Source organism: Erythrolamprus reginae, chromosome 9 (assembly GCF_031021105.1).
Source record: "Erythrolamprus reginae isolate rEryReg1 chromosome 9, rEryReg1.hap1, whole genome shotgun sequence".
NCBI classification, from domain to species: Eukaryota; Metazoa; Chordata; class Lepidosauria; order Squamata; family Dipsadidae; genus Erythrolamprus; species Erythrolamprus reginae.
In genome coordinates, this window is record NC_091958.1 from 35,892,358 (window position 1) to 35,908,249 (window position 15,892).

At 42.0% G+C, this 15,892-nt stretch overlaps 1 protein-coding gene across 1 annotated transcript in view; it reads left to right on the forward strand.

Moving 5' to 3' along the window:
- The window catches only part of RBFOX1 (RNA binding fox-1 homolog 1), a 438,314-nt gene that overhangs the window by 156,813 nt on the left and 265,609 nt on the right, over positions 1 to 15,892 (forward strand). The window contains exon 2 of the mRNA XM_070760820.1: positions 3,079 to 3,321. Within this exon, the coding sequence (XP_070616921.1) occupies positions 3,112 to 3,321 (210 nt within the window). The 5' untranslated portion in view covers positions 3,079 to 3,111. The remainder of the gene's footprint in view (positions 1 to 3,078; positions 3,322 to 15,892) is intronic.

Here is a 15,892-nt window from a genome sequence, read left to right on the forward strand (position 1 = left end):
CCTCTCCGAGTCTTCGGAGAGGGGCGGTATACAAATCTAAATAATAATAATAATAATAATAATAATAATAATAATAATAATAATAATAATAATAATAACCAGTAAATACCATCTCTGCCTGGCCCAAGAATGGAGATTTTGCAATATCCTTCCCCCAAGGAGTGGGGAGGGGATGAGGATTTTTCAGTGTCCTTCCCCTGCCATGCCCACCAAGCTACGCCTGTAGAACCAGTAGTTTAAAAAAATGGATTTCACCACTGCCTTCTCTGCATTCTTTCTAGAGTGTCAACATCTTTTTTATTGTGTGGTGACCAAAACTGGATGCAGTATTCTAGGTTTGGTCTTACTCAGGCTTTATTACCTCAGGTGATCTTGACTGTATCCCTCTGTTAATGCAGTTTTGGATTGCATTGAGACTAATTAAAATTACAGGATTTACACCGAACAATAATATAGTGTCTGGCATCAACCTTCAGATGATACACAATGTAGCCGGGGACCGTGTAGCTAAATATAACATTGGTTTTATTGTAATTTCTTTGTTTGATTGTTTTGAGCCACCAAGAATCATTTAAAGTTGGGCAGCATACAAGATTAATAAATTATTCTAGTTGGTTGCCCAGTCAGCCAAATGAGCCGATTGAATTTGGCATTTTTGTTCGCTTTTGGAATCCTTCCCAAAAAGAAAAACCCAGGGTAGGCAGCTGTTGTTGTTTAACCATATTAAATTATTATTGTTACTATTAGAAAGCATTTTGTAAATAAAACGGTTGACCCTGTTTCATTACAGTTTGCTTGATATGGCTTGCTACTAGCATCAAGTTTAGGGCTGACTTGCTTTTTGATTGAAACCCAAACTGCTCGTATTTTAAATGATTGTGTTTATTTTTAAAATGCCTTGTACTTAAAATTACTGGTTTATCCTTGGAAAAAGTCTAGTAGCCCCTTTGCCATTAACAAATTAACAGCTCCCTTCATCAGATAGCATAGAGAGGTTAAACACTTCTGCTTCCCAACTGTCCGGGAATTGTGACAGTTTCAATTTATTTATTTATTTATTTATTATTTGGATTTGTATGCCACCCCTCTCCGAAGACTCGGGGCGGCTCACAACAAGTGAAACAAATCATAAATAATGCAATTAATTAAAATATTTAGAAATTTAAAAAACCCCATAAACTAACAGACACACACACAAGCATACCATGTATAAATTAAACATGCCCAGGGGGAGATGTTTCAATTCCCCCATGCCTGACGGCAAAGGTGGGTTTTAAGGAGTTTACAGAAGGCAAGGAGAGTAGGGGCAGTTCTAATCTCCGGGGGGAGTTGGTTCCAGAGAGCCGGTCCCCAAGGTTGTCAAGGTTAAGAAACACGGGACTAGACTTTTCTGGGTTTAATTCTGCATAATGGTATATCCTTTCAAACATAATGCCCACCTGAAATTCTCTTTTCCTATCTCAACCTGTTTTTTTCACCACTCTAGAGAGCTTCCATGAGAATCAGAAGTGTTCTTCATAAATAAAGAAGACACTGAGGCTGGGATTTTCCTTTATAACATCTGTCCAGATAGATGAGATGGATAGATAGTACTAGAGATGATAGAGATAGAGAACTATCTCTCTCTCTATCCATTCATGAATCCACCTACCCACCCATCGATCATATCTCTATATCTATCTAGCTGCCATCTGTCTGTCTGTCTGTCCGTCCGTCCGTCCATCCATCCATCCATCCATCCATCCATCCATCCATCTATCTATGATCTATCAGTAATAAGAATTTCCATTGACTCAAGAAGCCTGGACACCATCTCTTTCATATTTCCGAACCCGCTTTAGGGACCATTTGAAAAAAGTCAGATTCATATATTTTTAAGGAGATGTGTTGATGGAAACGTTAGTTGATTTATACCCGAGCATCATTTGGTAGATTAGTTTTTATTTTGCATACAAGTTGCTGAAAGTATAAAACACACTAAACATGGTGTCACAGAGGGTAGGGCTTGAATTCCAATGTTATTATCTAAGTAAGAGTGATAAATAATAGTATGGCAGGATGTCTTGTTCCTTTGTAAGTACTCATGGTTTAAAAATACTTTAAAAAATCCAATGTATTCATTTTTAATTTTTTTATGATTGCTATAGAGTCCTCATTCATTGATAGTTTTGCAGTATAGACTGTGTTTTTCTGGTAATGCTTAAGTATTCCACAATGTATATTCATAATATTCTGCTACTACTGGATATTTGTTAGACTAAGCAAAGAGAGAGAGAAAATGAAATCTCAAAATCAGATTGTTTGACTTCCGTTTCATAGGAAAGCATATTCCTGTGGTTTTTTTTTAAAAAAGGAGCACTATGAATACTCTGTCTGAAAGATTGTTATATTTCTTCTTTGTTTGTCCCACGCTACACGATTTAAGATTTTACCAATAATTTCAAAATTACTGGCCCTCTTTTATGCAGTTAACTGCAATCTTATACAATTGGCAGTTAACTTGCCTTTGGGCTATGAACACAATTTTGCTCAGTGAGCCTCAGTGGTGCAGTGGTTAGAGTGCAGTACTGCAGGCTACTTCTGCTGATCACCGGCTGCCAGCAGTTTGGCAGATCGAATCTCAGTAGGCTCAAGGTTGACTCAGTCTTCCATCCTTCCAAGAGTGGTAAAATGAGGACCCCGATTGTTGGGGGCAATATGTAAACCACGTAGAGAGAGCTGTAAAGCACTGTGAAGCAATATAGAAGTCTAAATGTTATTTCTATTGCTCATAAGGACAATGTAATTATTGGACATTATTGAAGCGATGTTATTTTACCATTGGATTGGGTTGAGGAAGAGAAACTAAAGATGCTGAGTTAAAAAATTGTGTGGGTTCCCCAGGAAACCTTATTTGTGAGTAAAAGCAGTGGCAGCTCAGCGCTTTCCTGCAGATGGATGACTAATGGACCTTCTACTGAGGTCCCAGCAGGAAGAGGAGCTGGACAGAAATGTGATGAAGCACCTTCAAAGAAGCATTAATCTCTGCAAAGCCAAATCCCACTCAATTTTCTCTCCTGTTGTTTTGTGTTTCCACAGGGTAATCAGGAAGCCACTGCACCCCCCGAAACAATGGCCCAGCCTTACGCCTCCGCCCAGTTTGCTCCTCCTCAAAACGGCATCCCAGGAGACTATACTGGCCCCCATCCTCACCCGACCCCCGACTACTCCGGGCAAACCACGGTTACAGAGCACACGTTAAATCTATACCCACCTGCGCAGACGCACTCTGAACCAAACGCAAGTGACACAAATGCACAAACTGTCTCAGGCACAGCCACCGTAAGTAGGTTTTTTCATCCCCCCCCCCCCAACCTTCTCCTTTAAAATATACTATTCGTTCTTCCAAAGCCTCAGCAGACAGAGTCCTGGGCCTGGTGTTCATTTTAGGAACCTATTGAACTGGCCTGACCGTCCCAGCAGAAACAAATATTTGATGAATTTTGACTCTGAGATTTGATTCAGGATAAATTTCAGCCGCTCTTCACGTCCTGCCCGGCATAGATTTTAGCAGAAAGGATTTTGATGTTTTACCAGAACCTGGTTGTCTTCTGCTTTATCACCCTGCTGTTCTGTTTGGATCTATTTGACCCAAAACAAAGTTTGAGACCCTGTAAAAAAATTTCCTTGCATATCTGAAACTTGAAATTACATGACTTTGCCTCATTTGAGGGGTTCTTTCTATGAGTATTTTTTTTGGGGGGGTTGCTTAGTTTTTGCTGGGTGCAATGACAATACACTTGTATTGTTCCTGGGTCTATTTGACCCGGACTAAGAAACAGGTTGATTTTAGCTACTGTAAGTGGGTTTTTTGAATATCTAATGTGAATGTGCTTGATCATAAACAAATGTAAAATGGAATTTGGAATTTGCAGCCTACTCTCTATATAAAGCGAACATAATAGCAAACACCCAGGGGGGCCGGGAGGCTTTTTCTGAGCAAAATAAATAAATAAACATTAATTTTTCATTTCATTTTTCATTTGTTTATGATCAGGCATGTTCACATTAGTATACCAATGCAATAGGTATTCAAAAAAACACTTACAGTAGCTAAAATCAACATTTTTAAAAGTCTGGGACAAATAGACCCGGGAACAGTGCAAGTGTATAGTAAATGCAAACAGAACAGCAGGGCTTTTACTGAAGGAATGAACTTTGTCGAAAGCTGGTGTTTAAACTAGTTAACAATATTTTCAAGGGATGAGAAATAGATACTTGATGGACAGAAGATCCTAGGTTGTGTGGCTGCAAGGGTGCACATGGAAGTGGATGGTCAAAACAATCCCTCAAAGTGTTGGTTACAGTCATGTTGTATATGTCAAAAGGTTAGGACTGTGATTGTGTCGTCAAAGCACTACTTGGATTCTATGGTTATGAAGAATTTCAGAATGAACAAGACAATGCCTTAGAGCTTGTGTAGAAGCATATTCCATCCACCTCTCAATATATTTTACGATTATGGGTTTCCTTTCTAAATCTGTGTCATGTTGCTTCACTTAGGCTGTATTTGTGTGTATTGCTATTTGTGGTAGGAGAAGGTCCTTCTCATGTGTGGGAAGATATACCATGTTTCCCCCCAAAATAAGACATCATCTGATAATAAGCCCAATTGGGCTTTTGAGTGCATGGCAATAAGGTCAAGCACTTATTTCAGAGTTCAAAAAAATATAAGGCAGGGTCTTATTTTTGGGGAAACACGGTGTCTGTCCAACGAACCATCCAACCAACTAACTTTTATCATCCATCCATCTATCTATCTATCTATCTATCTATCTATCTATCTATCTATCTATCTATCTATCTATCTATCTATCTATCTATCTCTATTCTGTTTTCCCCAAAATAAGACATCCCCTGATAATAAGCCCAATTGGGCTTTTGAATGCATGGCAATAGGGCCAAGTGCTTATTTCAGAGTTCAAAAAAATATAAGACAGGGTCTTATTTTCAGGGAAACACAGTGTCTGTCTGTCTTGTCTGTCTGTCTGTCTGTCTGTCTGTCTGTCTGTCTATCCTGTTTTCCCCAAAATAAGACATCCCCTGATAATAAGCCCAATCAGACTTTTGAGTGCATGGCAATTATTTCATGGTTCAAAAGAATATAAGATAGGGGTCTTATTTTCAGGGAAACACGGTAGATGTATTGAAAGCCATGGATTTGTTGCAAACACATTTCTTTTCCACCATAGTGATGTTATATGACAATTGCGGCAAACCCTTTGCGCTGCTCAGTCATTTCTTTTTTAGCGTCGAACCTACAACAGTTTATGGATTGCAATAATCATATAGTCAGACCATGTCAGACCGCCCCAAGTCTTCGGAGAGGGGCGGCATACAAATCTAATAAATTATTATTATTATTATTATTATTATTATTATTATTATTATTAATAATTGACAGACTGGGTTTTATTATAGATTTTAGTTGTTATATATTATTATATACTAGAATGTTTAATTGTATATAAACTGAGTGCTTTTATTTGTTCTTTTTTCTGGTCTAAGACTTTAATAATAAATTGATAATTGATATTAGGTAATTGATATTAGGATACCTAGGTAAGAAAAACCCAAAACACGCATACAAACTGGGCAAAAACACTCTCAGCAGCAGTGAATGTGAGAGAGATCTTGGAGTCTTAGTGGACAACAAACTGAACATGAGCCAACAATGTGCAGTGACGGATAAAAAAGCCAACACAATCGTAAGCTGCATTAACAGAGGAATACATTCCAAGACAAGGGAGGTGCTAATACCACTCTATAATGCCCCAGTTAGACCATACCTGGAGTACTGCATTCAGTTTTGGTCACCACGTTGCAAAAGAGATATTGATACTCTAGAAAAAGTGCAGAAGAGAGCAACCAGAATGATCAAGGGACTAGAAATTAAAACATACGAGGAAATGTTGCAGGAATTGGGCATGGATAGTCTAGCAAAGAGGAAGTCCAGAGGGGACATGACAGCAGTCTAGAAATACTTGAGAGGCTGCCACAGGGAGGAAGGGAACACATTATGTTCAAAAGCACCAGAGAGCCAGACAAGGAGCAACAGTTGGAAGCTGTCCAAGGAGAGATTCAACCTGGAAATAAGGAGGAACTTTCTGACTGTGAGAGCGATCAACAGTGGAACGACTCACCTGCAGAGGTGGTGAACGCTCCAACACTAATGATCTTCAAGAAAACACTGGACTGCTATTGGACTACAGTGATGTAGGGTCTCCTTCACCAGCATGGGGTTGGACTGGATGGCCTGCGGGGGCCCTTCCAACTCTAATAATAAATAAATAAAATATTGACTGCCATAGTTAGAGGTTTTTATATTACACTCTGGTTGTTTGGAGACCTAAGACTAACCTCCTAGCTAGAGCTCAAGACAGTATATATTCATTTATTTATTATTTATTTATTAGACTTCTATGCCCCCTTTCTCGAAGCGACACATGTTTTCCTTACATCCCATCTTATAACCACCACTGTTATGCAGTAGATTAAGGGGAGAGATTCTGATAGCTTAAATTTGGAGTCATCAAATCCATGACTCAAGGCTTCTTGTGAGCTGAAGAAGATTCTGAGACAGACAAATTTAAGATGAATAGGAACGCATACATAAGTGGGCTTATGTACAAACACATATATGCAATATACAGTGGTACCTCTACTTATGAACATAATTCATTCTGTGATCAGGTTCTTAAATAGAAAAGTATGTAAGAAGCAAATTTTCCTATAGGAATCAATGTAAAAGCAAATAATGTGTGAGATTGGGGAAACCACAGGGAGGGTGGAGGCCCTGTTTCCTCCCAGGAGATTCCTAGAGAGGCCCCACGGAGGCTTCTCTCTGCCTTTTCCAGCCCTGTTTCCTCCCAGCAGATTCCTAGAGAGGCTTCACAGAGGCTTCTCCCTGTCTTTTCTAGCCCTGTTTCCTCCCAGGAGATTCCTAGAGAGGCCCCATGGAGGCTTCTCCCCGCCTTTTCTAGCCCTGTTTCCTCCCAGGAGATTCCTAGAGAGGCCCCATGGAGGCTTCTCCCCGCCTTTTCTAGCCCTGTTTCCTCCCAGGAGATTCCTAGAGAGGCCCCATGGAGGCTTATCTCCACCTTTTCTAGCCCTGTTTCCTCCCAGGAGATTCCTAGAGAGGCCCCATGGAGGCTTCTCCCTGCCTTTTCCAGTTACAGTTTCGGAGGCTCAGGTTTGTAAGTGGAAAATGGTTCTTGAGAAGAGGCAAAAAAATCTTGAACACCCGCTTCTTATCTCAAAAAGTTTGTAAATAGAGGTGTTCCTAGGTGGAGGTACCACTATACAATGAAAGTTCACTTATTTATGTTTGATATTTGAAATATGTTTGGCAGTTAGATTGTTAGTAACAGTTTTCTTTCCTGTTGTCTTATGTATTGATTTTTTTTCTTCGGTGCAATTGTCTTGGATCAGAGAATTTAGATTTCCATGCAAAATGGGAATTCTGCCGAAAATTATGAAAGTCTGCCAGAGTTCTAAAATATTATGCAATATTGAGCTCAGCAAAATAATGAACCAACTTGGTATTAAGCAGCTTCTTAAATTTCTATTTTCCTAATTCCATTTTCCTTTTCTGCTCATGTGCAAAATAATTAAGGTAGCTTAGAAAACAAAGCCCCATTAAAAAAAAGCTATTACATTTTATAATGTAACAATCCAGAAACCTGAGTGAAGCAATAGATTACCATGAAGGCAGCTAAATGAGTGCAAGACAGGATGAAATTATGATAAAATCCACCCAAAACAAAACAAACTTGCAGAAGCTGCCACAAAAGTACAGTCTCATAATTCAATTAAAAGTAAGTGAAATCTCATTTGAGTTTGACTCCTGATAATTTTATAGAAACATCTGGGGCTTATCCTAGCGACAAAACTAAATGAGACTAGACTAGACTAGACTAGACTAGACTAGACTAGAAGAGAATAGAATAGAATAGAATAGAATAGAATAGATAGAATAGAATAGAATATTGGAGTGAAGAACAGAATATTGGAAGGAAGAGTAGAGTAGAGTAGGGTGGAGTGGGGTGGGGTGGGGTGGAGTGGAATGGAATGGAATAGGATAGGATAGAATATTGGAATGAAGTATAGAGTAGAGTAGAACAGAACAGAACAGAATAGAATATTGAACAGACTCAAACTCAACCCTGATAAGATGGAGTGGCTGTGGGTTTTGCCTCCCAAGGACAATTCTATCTGTCCATCCATCACTCTGGAGGGGGAATTATTGACCCCCTCAGAGAGGGTCCGCAACTTGGGCATCCTCCTTGATCCACAGCTCACATTAGAGAAATATCTTTCAGTTGTGGCGAGGGGGGCGTTTGCCCAGGTTTCCCTGGTGCACCAGTTGCAGCCCTACTTGGACCGGGACTCACAGTCACTCATGCCTTCATCACCTCGAGGCTCGACTACTGTAACGCTCTCTACATGGGGCTATCTTTGAAGAGTGTTCAGAAACTTCAGATCGTGCAGAATGCAGCTGCGAGAGCAATCATGGGCTTCCCTAGGTATGCCCATGTTACACCAACACTCCGCAGTCTGCATTGGTTGCCGATCGGTTTCCGGTCACAATTCAAAGTGTTGGTTATAACCTATAAAGCCCTTCATGGCACTGGACCAGAATATCTGCGAGACCGCCTTCTGCCGCACAAATCCCAGCAGCCGGTTAGGTCCCACAGAGTTGGCCTTCTCTGGGTTCCATCGACTAAACAATGTCGGCTGGCGGGACCCAGGGGAAGAGCCTTCTCTGTGGCAGCCCCAACCCTCTGGAAGCAGCTCCCCCAGAGATCAGGACTGCTCCCACCCTCCTTGCCTTTCATAAACTTCTTAAAACCCACCTCTGCCGTCAGGCATGGGGGAACTGAGACATCTCCCCTTGCCTATGTAGTTTTTATGTATGGAATGTTTGTGTGTATGTTTTTATATAAGGTTTTTTTTAGGTTTTTAATGTAAAATTGTTATTTTAGACTTAATTGTGACCGGAGACTGATCGGCAACCAATGCAGACTACGGAGTGTTGGTGTGACATGGGCATACCTAGGAAAGCCCATGATTTTTGAACCTCGAGGTGATGAGGGCATGAGTGACTGTGATTAGTGACTCCTGGTCCAAATAGGGCCGCAGCTGGTGGACAAGGTGAACCTGGGCAAACACCCCTCTCGCCACAGCTGAAAGATGGTTTTCTAATGTTAGCTGTGGATCGAGGAGGACGCCCAAGTTGCAGACCCTCTCTGAGGGGGTCAATAATTCCCCCCCCAGGGTGATGGACATTCAGATAGAATTGTCCTTGGGGGGCAAAACCCACAGCCACTCCATCTTATCAGGGTTGAGTTTGAGTCTATTGATACCCATCCAGACCCTAACAGCCTCCAGGCACCGGAACATCACTTCCACAGCTTCGCTGACTGGACATGGGGTGGAGATTTAAAGCTGGGTATCATCAGCGTACTGATGATACCTCACCCCATGCCCTTGGATGATCTCACCCGGGGGTTTCATGTAGATATTAAATAGCAGGGGGGAAAGGACCGACCCCTGAGGCACCCCAGAAGAGAGCAACCTAGAGTTCGACCTCTGACCCCCCACTAACACCGACTGCGACCGGCCAGAGAGGTAGGAGGAGAACCGCTGAAGAACAGTGCCTCCCACTCCAAACCCCCCCCCCAGCCAGCGCAGAAGCATATCATGGTCGATGGTATCAAAAGCCGCTGAGAGGTTGAGAAGCACCAGGACAGAGGATAAACCCCTGTCCTGGGCCCGCCAGAGATCATCCATCAATGCTATTGCTATTGCCATCTTCTGAGTTTGATTCATGAGTTCCTTTTAGATTGATTTAGCTACCCTCATCTATTTTATGGGTTATTCTTAGCTTCAGACTCCAGTTTTGGCCTTTTCAGCCGAATAGAAACTTCTGGGAGTATATGTTCCTTCCAGCATTACCCTCATTCTCCTTGAAGCTACTAAGCCCTTCCATCCTGCCATAATGGTAATTCCTTGTGAGAGCTTATGTGTCATGATATCATTGTCTTAATCATTGTCAATTCTCAACAATTGGGAACTGCACACAAGAAACAGGCTCAAAACCCTTGTGGGGTGATTCTAGTTACATAGAAACATAGAAACATAGAAGACTGATGGCAGAAAAAAGACCTCCTGGTCCATCTAGTCTGCCCTTATATTATTTCCTGTATTATCTTACGATGGATATATGTTTATCCCAGGCAGGTTTAAATTCAGTTACTGTGGATTTACCAACCACGTCGGCTGGAAGTTTGTTCCAAGCATCTACTACTCTTTCAGTAAAATAATATTTCCTCACGTTGCTTCTGATCTTTCCCCCAACTATTTAGTTTTCCCCAAACTATTTAGTTGGCTTCTTAAATGGGTCACATTGAATTCTCTGGTGTGGATATAAATGGTGAGGTCAATTCTGCCCTCAACTGACTCACAATAGACTGGAGATGGGTTTTTTTAAAAAAAAATCAACAAGAAAATAGTTGTCTTTAGGAAAATGTAAATACCACTATTGAGTTGTTCTTGCCCAATATATTTTCTGTAAAGACAAAAAAAATGTGCAGATAGTCATTTGAAGTTTGATCTATACAAAGGTACCTCTACATAAGAATGCCTCTACTTGCAAACTTTTCTAGATAAGAACTGGATGTTCAAGATATTTTTGCCTCTTCTCAAGAACCACTTTCCACTTATAAACCTGAGGCTCTGAAACTGTAACTGGAAAAGGCAGGGAGAAGCCTCTGTGGGCCTCTCTAGAAATCTCCTGGGAGGAAACAGGGCCGGAAAAGGTGGGGAGAAGCCTCCATGGGGCTTCTCTAGGAATCTCCTGGGAGGAAAGAGGGCCAGAAAAGGCAGGGAGAAGCCTCTGTGGGGCCTTTCTAGGAATCTCCTGGGTGGAAACAGGGCCAGAAAAGGTGGAGAGAATCCTCTGTGGGGCCTCTCTAGGAATCTCCTGGGAGGAAACAGGGCCTCTACCCTCCCTGTGGTTTCCCCAATCACATGCATTATTTGCTTTTACATTGATTCCTATGGGAAAAATTGCTTCTTCTTACAAACATTTCTATTTAAGAACCTGGTCACAGAATGAATTAAGTTTGTAAGTAGAGGTACCACTGTATAATGAACATCTGGCTGACTGCATGACAAGCCATAATTATTTAGAATTAAAAGATGAAGATGAAGGGAGCAATTACATTATTGAGGCTGGTCATGAAAGATCTGAATGGAAAGAAGTCTAATCCATACTTTAACCCTAACCTAACCCAACCCCTAACTCTAACTCTAACCAGCAGTCCTCAATCATTGTGGCTTGACAGCCTGATGGGGAAAGGGAAACTGAGCTATGTGAGGGTAGGCTACAGTGGTGGCATTCATTTTTTTTACTACCAGTTCTGTTAGCATGACTTGGTGGGTGTGGTGTGGCTTGGTGGGTGTGGCAGGTGAAGGATATTGTAAAATCTCCATTCCCACCCAACTTCAGGGAAAGGTTTCTTTAAAAATACCCATTTCCTCACAATCAGTTGGGATGCTGGAAGCAGAGAATAGATGGGGGCAGGACCAGTCAGAGGTGGTATTTATCGCTTCTCTGAACTACTCAAAATTTCTGCTACCAATTCTCCACAATTCGACAGAACCTGCTGAATCTCTGGTAGGCTGGTCCTTCCCTAATTCACTGTAGTATGAGAAAATGAAGCCCAATGAGGAAATGAAGCCCAATCAGGCCCAACTGATGTCAATCCAACTGATGAAGCCCAATGATGTCAGATCCACAAGCCCTTCTAGACTGATGTTACCTAGTTGGGTTGTGAAACTTCTCCAAGAAAACAACCAAGCTCTGACAGCACTGAGGACTCTACAGCTTGTTCCTGAGCTAAAAATATTTTCTTCTATAGAACACTATTGCATTGGCATTGGCAACCTTCACTCTTGAAAGATTGTGATATCGTACTCTGGAAAGAGTTCATAAAGCAGCACCTAGTGTGGGTAAAAAGGCCAATCTGAGAGTGGTAATCCCTTCCACACTGAAGGCAGATCCATTCTGTCCACTGCCTGGCCCCTAGATTTTGCTGGTTCCAGGATTGCCTCAGCCTGCTGGACAAGTGTCTCTTCAAAATGGAGAAGGTCATGTTGCGTCTTTAGCCTCCAAGCTGAATGATTAGAGGTCAAGGTTTCCCAGCTGTTAATATCCATTCCCAAGGCCTTTAAATCCCTCTTACAGATACCCTTATCACAGCTGTGGTCTCGCTCCCTGCAAAACTAGAAAACTAAAGCAATACTTTAATGAGATGGGCTGTAACCAGTGGTGGGATTCAGCCGGTTCGAGCCGGTTTAGGCAAACTGGTAGTTAAATTGCTGGCTGTTCCGACCCCAATTATTTTATTTATTTATTTGGATTTATATGCAACCCAACTCCCAAGAGACTTTGGGCAGCTCACAACCCCAAAATAACACATACAATGTAATATGAAACCCCCTTAAAAACAGTTAAACACAATTAAAATCAACAATTAAAAACAATTAAAACAGCTACAAAAACCATGCATGTCATTAATGACCGGATCCTGATGGTATATCATCAGATCAATGATCCCAGGCCTGCTGGAAAAGCGAGGTCTTTACACCATTCTTGAAGGCCAGTAGGGTGGGGGCAGTTCAGATCTTCAAATGTAGCTGGTTCCAAAGAGTCGGAGCAGACACAGAGAAGGCCATCCCCCACATGCCCGCCAACCAACACAGTTTAGCTGACGGGATCCAGAGAAGACCCTTATCGGTCACTAGGAACTATGTGGTAGAAGGCGGTCTTGAAGATAGTCTGGCCCTAAGCCATGTAGGACTTCAAAGATAATGACCAACACCTTGAATTGCATCCGGAGACCAATCGAAAGCCAGTGCACTCGGTAGAGAATTGGTCTAATGTGGGTGTACCTAGATGCATACACAACAGCTCATGCAGCTGCATTCTGGGCCAGCTGTTGCCTCTGAACGCTCTTCAAGGGTAGCCCCATATAGAGCACGTTGCAATAATCTAACCATGAGGTGATAAGGGCATGAGTGACCATGAGAAGAGCCTCCTGATCCACGTAGGGTCCCAATTGGTGCACTAGATGAACCTGTGCAAAGTTTCCCTCCCTGCCCCTTCCAGAAGTCTCCATGTGTCCTATTTTGGCTCCCAGGTAAGTGCAGGTAGGCCTACAATGCCAAAAACAGGACAGTGGAAGGTATGGCACCCCCTTCATGGCCTGCTTTCACTCCCAGGAGGCTACAGGGAGGCTGAGTGCTTCCTGTCACACACCATGGCCAAACCAACTATGTTAGGTGACCAGACATCCCGCTTTTGGCGGGACAGTCCTGCTTTTTGATAATTCATCTCACATCCTGCAACCTTAAAACGGACTTGATTTTGCCCCTTTGCTGAGCCTGGCCTTGTTGAAATGATGGGGGAGGGAGGAGGAAGAGAGAGAGAGTGAGTGAGTGAGAGAGAGAAACAGAGTAAGGGGGGAAGGAGAAAGAGAGAGAGAAAAAGAGAAAGATACAGGGAGAGTGGAAGAGAGAAAGAGAGAGAGAGAAAAGAGAGGAAGGAAGTGAGAGAGAGAAAGAAAAAGAAAGAGAGAGGGAGAGAGAGAGAGAAAGAAAGAGAGAAATAGAAAGGGAGGGAGGAAGATAGAGAGAGAGAAAGAGAGCGAGGGGGATGGAAGGAGGGAGAGAGAATAAAAGAGAGAGGAAGTAAGGAAGAGAGAAAGAAAGAGGGACAGAGAGAGAGAAAGAAAGGAAGGAAGGGAGAGAGAGAAAGAAAGAAGGAGGGAGAGATAGGGAGAGAGAGAGAAAGAGAGATAGAGAGAAAAATAAATACTTTTTTTTTGCTCCATACAAACTAAATATTTAATCAAGAACCTCAACTCACACCCATCAATGGTGTCCCTCTTTACCAATGTTAAAATCTGGTCACTTTACCCTATGGATACACCTACCTTTCTAGTCATTAGGGCAGAGAACTGCTTGCTAAATTTTTTGAATCCCACCACTATTTGTAACAGAATCTTGCCATTATTTTCTAGCTTCCAGGATCTGTGACTTAAAACCATTAGTCCATGTCCTGCACCCTGGAACGAGAGAGAAGTCACAGCCTCTTTCTATGTGACATCTGTTCCGCCGAGGGAATTGTCTCTTTTCTCAAGGCTAAATCGGCCTCTAAACTCTCCTTAAAGACTCTCTTTCATTATTTTCCCAGGGGATGGGCGTGTGTTCAACTGGTTTTGTTTTGTTAGGGGCTCTAAAACTCATGCCTTCAAGTTTTGTTTGACCTTGATCTGCAATGCTTTGAAATGAGGATACGAGAAACAGCAATTCTTAACAGCCTTGTAGCTGGAGGAACACAAACATTTTCGCAGCGATTTAAAATAAAATATGGAGTCTGCATTCGATGTCAATGTTAATTCAAATTTACCAAAGAGCATTAAGATACTTGGGGCATCTTTCTTATACGCCTTGGTTTTTCTTTAAAAGAAAAGAAAAGAAAAAGGAAGAAAATCCGCAATGTCTCTGGGAGTATAAAAACAAAAATGCTGCATCTTCTCAAAGCCTCTTTTTCTAGCCACTGGGCGAAGCAACCTGCTGGGATTTTGATTTAGACTTTCATCATTGCTTGTTTTTTATTTTTAAAAGGATCCCTACAGTGGTGAACATTTTTGTTTTCTTTTTAAAAAAGTATTTATCCTTTGCTTGGGAGAAAATGCTGAAAATTGCCACCTTGATTTCTCCACCTGAAAAGAGTTACACAACTGGCAACTTCAAATCTCAACCAGTAAATGCTCTGTCTTACACATTGGTAAAAAGAATCAGAATACTAAATATAAACTTGGTGGAAATAAACTTGTAGACGACCCTCACTCTGTCAAAGACCTTGGAGTACTCATATCCAATGACCTAACTGCTAGAGCCCACTGTAAGAACATTGCCAAAAAAAGCATTAAGAGTTGTTAATCTAATCTTCCGTAGCTTTTTCTCTGGTAACATCAAACTGCTAACCAGAGCTTACATTTGTCAGACCAATTCTAGAATACAGCTCACCTCTATGGGTTCCCCATTACATATCTGACATTAATACAATCTAGAGCAGGGGTGGGCAATTAATTTTGCCATGGGACCGCATGAGAAATTGGAATGGTTTTAGAGGACTGGACTAATATAATTAACTCAGTTCTACCCAATACTGTAAAGACCCAGACCCTGGCGTGACCTAAACACCCAGACCCACTCTACAGACTAATTGTTTGCTTTACGGCAACACGGTGCACCACAGTCACTGCGCTGCAGTGTTTGCGTGGTTTCTGTGCTCAGCCGCTCTTGGTAGGAGGTCGGGGTCTGCTCCAATGCGAGGATGAAAGAGCTCACCGCATCTGCCAGGACTCCTCCGGTTCCTGCTTTTCTCATGATTCACCAGGAAAGCAGGTACTGTAGGAGTCCCGGCAGACATGGTGAGCTCTTTCATCCTCGCACTGGAGTGGACCCTGACCTCCAAGGCCTGGATAGTGGGCGGGCCGGTCACAGACAGTGGACAGGCTGGATGCAGCCTGAGGGCCGCCCCTTGCCGAGGTCTGATCTAGAGGGTCCAGAAATATTTCACAAGAAGAGTCCTTCACTCCTCCTTCCTTACTCCACCAGACTTGAAATACTGAAATTAGACAATTTACAACTATGTCGCCTCTGAACTAATCTAGTTCACAAAATCATATATCAAAATGTCCTTCCTATTAATGACTACTTCACCTTTAATCACAACAACACATGAGCACGTAATAGATTCAAAATAAATTTAAACCGC